At 31.7% G+C, this 7,967-nt stretch overlaps 1 protein-coding gene across 1 annotated transcript; it reads right to left on the reverse strand.

Moving 5' to 3' along the window:
* Nucleotides 1-2,951: 2,951 nt before the first annotated feature.
* On the reverse strand, nt 2,952-4,530 carry MS3_00002380 (uncharacterized protein; the record flags this gene model as incomplete). Its single annotated transcript, XM_035732460.2, has 1 exon — nt 2,952-4,530. Exon 1 carries the CDS (start codon nt 4,272-4,274, stop codon nt 2,952-2,954), a length of 1,323 nt encoding a protein of 440 aa, XP_035587476.1. The 5' UTR covers nt 4,275-4,530.
* Nucleotides 4,531-7,967: the final 3,437 nt, after the last annotated feature.

Below are 7,967 nucleotides of genomic sequence, written 5' to 3' on the forward strand. Positions count from 1 at the left end.
ATAGATTTTTTTTGACGTCTGGTTATTAAATCATATATGAATTACTAAGTAGTCGAAATGAACAGTCTCAAAGGATAATAGTATGACAACTGTTTAAATAACTATGGTGAATCGATATCACTTACTTACGCCTGTTACTCCTCGTGAAGGAGCATAGGCCGTTCACCAGCATTCTCCATCCAACCCTGTCCTGGGCAATCCTTTCAAGCTCCTTCCAGTTATTATTCGTCCTTTTCATATCTGCTTCTATTAACCGACGTAATGTGTTATTTGGACTTCCTCTTTTACGCTTCCCTTCAGGATTCCAAGTTAGGGCTTGTCTCGTGATGCAGTTTGATGATTTGCGTAATGTATGTCCTATCCATTTCCATCATCTTTTCCCAATTTCTTCTTCATCTGGAAGCTGGTTTGTTCCCTCCCATAAAAGGCTGTTGCTGATGGTATCCGGTCATTGGATGTTGAGTATCTTGTGAAGACAGCTATTTATAAATACTTGTATCTTCTTGATTGTGGTTGTTGTAGTTCCACAAGTTGCAGCTCCATACAGTAGAACTGCCTTGACATTCGTATTGAAGATTCTCACTTTGATATTGATTGAAAGTTGTTTTGAGTTCCATATGTTCTTCAACTGTAGGAATGCGACACTTGCTTTGCCAATCCTTGCCTTTACGTCTGCATCTGAACCTCCTTGTTCATCGATGATGCTTCCCAGGTATGTGAAGGATTCTACATCTTCCAGAGTTTCGCCATCAAGAGTGATTGGATTGCTGTTCTCCGCTTTGAATTTGAGGACCTTGGTTTTCCACTTGTGTATGCTGAGGCCTACTGATGCAGAGATTGCTGCTACACTGACTGTCTTTATCTGCATTTGTTCATGTGTATGCGATAGGTGGACTGGGTCATCTGCGAAGTCCAAATCGTCTAATTGATTCTGAGCTGTCCATTGTATTCCGTGTTTTCCTTCAGATGTCGAGGTCTTCATAATCCAGTTGACCACCAGAAGAAAGAGGAAGGGAGAGAGTAAACAGCTTACCAGAATCGATATCAGCCAACCCTAAATAAACTTCATTAAATTAAAACCCAAAGAATCTTAGTTAGTCAGTCAGTCGGCAATAACGTAAGACCAGGCACATATGTGCATCAGTCCAACTCGCCATACCTCATTAGCACAACAAGATGAACACCAAATTTATAGAAGTATTTACTTCGATGGTAGTAATATATAAAAGAAAGATTGTATATAAGGATATAATACAGGAAGAAAGAGTTTGAAAGTAAGGTATAAAGTGATTTTAATCTCATAGTTTAAGACAAGACAAATAGTGTATACACCGACGTTATTGTGATCGATTCAGGGCCATGTCACCCACAGTCTCCGACCATTGGTTACGATAGTCTTAACTAGTTCTACATCTTATAAATATTGGATATTATGATATTTATATAAAATTCTGGACGATGTCTATATAGAGTACTGAAAACCATTAGTAGGGTATGTAATAAAACGTTTTTGACGTTATTTAAGAATATAACTGCAGATAAACAATTGAACTGTTTGAAGATAAATCACAAGTGCTTTCCTAACAGATACAAATCATTTCTAAATTTCTCATTTAAGATAGAATGGGATTCAGGTGTATTAGTATTTATCTATGTAAAAGAAAGTACAAAAGCGGTCAGTAACAACGTAGAACTTCGTACGTACATACTTCAGTTTGAGTTGCCATACCACATTAGTACAAAAATACAAACCGTATTTAGCACATGTATTATACGATGAACAAGTTATAAACTCTAAATTTGACTAATAACCTGTGCTTGTTCATTTCTTCGATAAACTTTATTTATGGTATCAATGTTTATTTCTAATGAATTACTTATGCCTGTTACTCCTCGTGGAGGAGCATAGGCCGCTCATCATCGTTCTACATCTAACCCTGTCCTGGGCGATCCTTCCCAGCTGTTATTAATCCTTTTCATATTTGCTTCTATTTATAATTGAAAATGAATTCCTTAAAGCCGATGTTTATTTTTCATTTGAATTGTGAAAGAAAAAATTGATAATTTATCCTTTGGAAATTTATGATCTTCCAAATGTTCCAATCTTTCTATGAATGAACTCATTACTAAAATTAAGCTTATCTGATCATCAGAATTTTTTGCAAATAAATAAATAAATAGAACAATTTTTATAAATGAACCAAGACCATATTAGTTAATCATTGATAAATAAGTATGTACATATTGCAAGATTATTTTCTTTTCTACAATCGACCAGTTTTATGGATGCGAAGGGGTGGACAAAAATACATAATATATAAAGATATATATAAATATATATAAATTTCAAAATACTGGGCACCATGGTACCTGATTAAAATAAGCACAAAAAGTTTAATAAATGCATTATGTCTGAAATAAAAGTAATATCTCGCATGTACAATAATGTAGAATGTAAACTATAGAAGGAAGGCAATATTATTATATGGTGGGAAAGTTTGAAGACCGAACCACTACAAGAAAATAATAATAATAATGACTAATATTACAAGTTAGCTTATCACATATTTTGCGGTGAGATGTGTTGAGGATGAAATAATGATTAAGAATTTCTTTCAGGAATACCTTATATATATGTATATTAAGAAGCATAGATGATGGATAGTTCATTTCACCTCTGAGGTTATTAAGTGATTATGAAAGAAATTCCCTTAGAAAGACATCAAATACAATATAGGAGAATGAGTCAAGCCTTTTTTTCTCTTTTTAAAAAATAAAGTTAGAAATGATTAGTTGCTAAGTTAAATGAAAAGAATATAAGAAATATAGTAGGTAATTTAGTTGGGGTTTTTTTTCTTGTATATGTATGTTTGAATAGGGATAGAAAATCACTTCATAGTCAAGAAACTTACATATCAATATTTCAATGATGAGTAATAAATGATCAAGATTTATTTACATGATACAATATCAGGCAATTCAATTCTATTCCCATCTTCTGTAATAATAAGTGAATCATGTTGAGTTGTTCTACCATTTGATTTATTATGAATACCATTATTATGATTGTGTACAGATTTGTTTGACCGAGATTTAAGCTTATGCTTTGATTTACGTTGATAATTAATAATTATTAAAATACCTAAAGTAATAATGAATAAAATGATAAGTATGATAATTGCTGAAACAATCCAAATCTTTTGTCTATTATCAGATTTACTATGACCATATTTAGTCAGTATCACAATATCATAATGTGATGTTGTATTAATCGGTTGTATAATAGATGGTGTTGTTTTCAATACAGATTTTATACTAGATAATTGCACAGAATAATATAATCCCATTGTAGTTGTATTTGAAATCAATAATTCATTATTGGATACAACTTCAATAACAGGTTTTTCAGGTTGACCTATTCCAGCTTGTGCTTGTTTCAATGGTAAATTATTCCTACAAAGCATTTCATCTGAGCATACTCCATAAATACAACTATCAAGTGGTAAATGATGATTTATTGATAAATCCTCATTTCTTTCATTCATCTTGTTATTCACTGATGATACTGATGATGATGATGACGACGATGATGATGAAAGTCGTGTAAATTTTATTAAATATTGTCTAAGTGGTGGTCCTGGACGTATACGTATAACATATACATTTGTATCTTGTATACATTGAATACAATAAAATTGTAATGGTACACCTATACAATCAACAAATCTGATAACAGTAATAAATGAACCAAATGTTAAATATTCCGGTAATATAGATTTACAATTTAATGTAATTTCATGTAAATGAATTAAACCAATAAAACTACAACTATCCCAATTTGTTAAACTTGTACGAGCTAATAAATTTCTTAAACTATTCATACCAGCTAATGTTAATGCATTAATTTGTTGTGTCTTTATATTGAAATCAAGTTGTAATGTATTCACTACATTATTATGATTAAATAAATTAGAAAATGCCCATGGATTTATTAATAAATTTATATTACTATCATTTGATATATATGGACCAATACAAATAAATTGATCAATACGTTGACATAATAACTCTTCTGAATAATTAGATGATAATTGAATTAAAGAACAATGAATTAATCGTTTCACATTATACTGATCATCATGATCATGATAGGGATGTGAATTAGTTCCATTTACATAACAATAACATTTTTCATGTTTTGATTTAGATATAAATAATATTAAGATCAATATGATATTGAAGAATATAGAACCATAATAGTTCCAAATAATCATAATTATTGATTATTATTATATTATTCGACATAGGAATCCGTATACCCGCCTTAAAAGGCGGAAATAGAAGAAGAAAATTTTTTTTTTCGTTTTCAATTTTTTTGTACCATTATAAATACATTCATGAACCAGAGGAATGATTCAGTATCCAAGACATGACGATCACGAATAATCATATTTAAATAATAATAGGAAAAATATAATACAATGAAATACAATCCATGTATTCTGTGAAATGATTGGTCTTCAAAATGACGTCAATACAATCGATTGTTTGATTATTTATTTACTTTTTTCTTTTCGATTGACCAATCATAATTTAGTCTAGTTGACAACCAATAGAATAACAAAATTGAGAGAGAGAGACAGCGAAAAACAAGACAAAAATCATGAATAAACATGAAAATGATGCTTTAAATGTCAGTTAATTTGACCTTATTATTTATTAAATATAAAAGTTAGTTCATTAGAATAATGGAATAAATTAGGATTAAGGTCAAGTATACTGACGAGTCATATCTATGATTGCCCATTGTAACAAAAGTAATGATCATTGATGAAATTTCCGTCCAGTATATGATCCAGGTTTTTCTATGGTGGTCTAGCTTCAATTGAATTATGAATTCAACTATAAAAACTTTCAATGATTGAGATCATGAGTCAATTGAAGGTAGACCACCATGGAAAACCTGGTAGCACTGGATGGTGGTTTTGTCCTATTCTGAGACTCTTCAGCAATGCGCGTGTACGATCTCGCCTCATGAGATTTGAACCCAGGATCTATCAGTCTCATGCACCAATGCCTAACCATTAGACCACTGAGTCGACATCGTGGATGCACACTGCTGAGGAGTCCTACAATAGGACGACAAGGCCATCCAGTGCTTCCAGGTTTTCCATTGTGGTCTAGCTTCAATTGACTCATGATCTCAATCATTGAAATTACTACAATATCCACAAAACCCCTTCTGATATAAAAACTTTATTTACATGTAGTGGTTATGATAACATACTAAGTCATAAAGTCCTTTAAATTAAGCCTTGAAAATTTAATTTATATTGGTCTTAAATCATCTTTACATAAGTATTTATTTAGTAGAATCAAAGTAGATGTTTTCTACGTTGAAAAAATCTTTTCTTTCCCACGCCCTGTACAATTTAATGAATACAAGGTAAATAACATCACTATTCAGTTATCGGAATACATCGATTAAGACATTAAGTAAGAAATATTGGTTCAGTGAAGAGTTTTCTTTTCGGCGAATTCATTTTCAAAGCTGTACCTATTTTTACAGGATGATAATTACGATAATAATAATGATAATAATAATAGTAAACTTCTGTTAGACATGGTAACTACTAGAAAAATTCCACTTGTGTAAAAAGTACGTAGATGATATCTCAATCATTTGTGACAACAATTATGATTTGAGTAATCTTCTAAAGACTTTTAATAACTGTCATCCAGCAATAAATTGTACACTTGAAAGTGAAAACAAACAACATATTCACTTTCTTGATATGGAAATGACAAGAAACCAAGAAAGAACACTAAGAGGATCTATCTATAAGAAACCCGGGTGGAATGGCCAACTATCAAGTTTCCATAGTCGAAAGAGAAATTTAATAATATCACTTGCTACGCTAATACAAAGAATTTGTAGTCCCGAGGTTATAAATGACGAACTGGGCCTCTGGAAGGAAATACTTATCAAAAATGGGTATCCTTCGATATTTATTGACGAGAACATAAAACCGAAATCACCGGAAACACAAATAACCTCGTCTGAAGAAAAACACTTTACATGGACATCGATTTCATGGGTGATAGAGTGATAGACGTCCTAAAGAGGAGGATTTCTGATTCTTTAAAAAGGACGTACTTCACAGCAACGTTGCGAATAGTATTCTTCAGACGATCATTGTTCACCAATAATCCTAAGGATAAATTATCTTATCTGACCAACTCAGTGTGCATTTACCAATTACCTGCTCATGTGGAGCTAGGTATATATGTCGTTCGATGCGTACTTTATCTAAAACAATACAAGAACATTATGCGGGGTGACTAAGGAGAGGAGAAAACAGATCAATAAGAAGTTCAATAATCAAACACATTGTGACATACAGGTCAATCAATCAAGACAAACTCTGCGTTCAAAGTCATCTACAAGATAACTAGAAGTCATCCAAAGATAGCATCTTCTTAGTATTGCCGAAGCAATATTCATGCATCTATGAAAACCAGAATTTTGTGTCCAAAAGAGATTGGTACAACCTCTTCTGCTATCATGATCTTAATCTCTTATAATTTTTTTTCATACCCTTCTTCCTTTACAACTATCTGCTTCACCTTTCATCTTCCCCTTAAGTCTTCTACCCCCAACTGTTTTATTTCTGTTTCTACGATAATCCTGATTACATTTAATCTCAACTTCAACATTTTATCTAGTCATGCTGAGCCATCATTTCCCAATGATAATTCCCTTATCTATCTTTTGATGAATATTTAAGTGAACAATTGTTTTCAGTAACTTCATCGTCAGGCTCTACAGTTATAAGTCCATAATTATAATATTTTACAAAGGCCAAAAATAAGGCATGTATTAATGAATTCGATAATGTTATGTGTCCATGTCGTTAATACTAAAAATGTGAGAACTTCTTACCACAGACTGGCGTCATTTATAATTCTAACGTCATTTAAAAGCTATAAATGTGTAAAACATTAAATGGTGAAGAAGATTTATAGCTCAGGTGGATGATTTTGATGGATTTTTGTTCACTGAACTGGTGGTTTGGTCGTGAAGCTTTCATTGTTCTTCTGAACGACATCATCAACACAAATTTCTATCATCCAGCTCAGAGAACAAAACTCCATCAAAACCATTAAATGTCAACTTTATAGTTGGAAGCTCAAGAGATCGACGTGATACTTCAAGGTCCTGGTTTCAATCCATGGAACAGCTTAAGATGCCTATCATAATGAATGTTATTCAAGGAAGTTCATACTAGCGGTTTAATCAAGGTTAGTCTATAGAATGAAGCTTTGATTTCAACAATCTCCATTATACTCTATTATAATACAAAGCTGTGCTTTATCTCTACCATACTAATTGTCAATATTTTGAAAAAATTCAACAAATCCCAATAAGAATTGTATTGTCTGGTTTTTGTTTTTTTCAAACAGAATAATAATGAGTAATACAAAGGAGATACATGGGATACATTTAATCATTCTTATGTGATTGTGTTTAAATCAGTTTCATTCATGGTCAATTGTTTCAATAGGCTACTTGACACGGTATTATTTATTTGGAAAAGAATTTAATGTATGATTAACTTTGTTGTATTCAAGTGTATCCCATGAATACATGTTATAGTTTAGGCAGATGTTTATTCCTTATAGCATCATAACAATTCATCGTCACAAATGACCTCTTGAACTCATATTATAAATGTGTCATCATTATGGAAAATGGAGAAAATTAATTTGACCTTACAAAAGTATGTCAATAGAAATGTTTCAGAAATATCCTATTCTTAACATAAATATAATATAATGTAAATTAGTCAGTTGAGATGATGAGTCAATTGAAGCTAGACCATTACGGAAAACCTGGAAGCACTGGATGGCCGTTTCAGTGTGTATGAAAAATTGGCTCATGATCTCGATCATTAAAATTACTAGAA

This window comes from Schistosoma haematobium, chromosome 1 (genome assembly GCF_000699445.3).
Source record: "Schistosoma haematobium chromosome 1, whole genome shotgun sequence".
Taxonomy (NCBI): domain Eukaryota; kingdom Metazoa; phylum Platyhelminthes; class Trematoda; order Strigeidida; family Schistosomatidae; genus Schistosoma; species Schistosoma haematobium.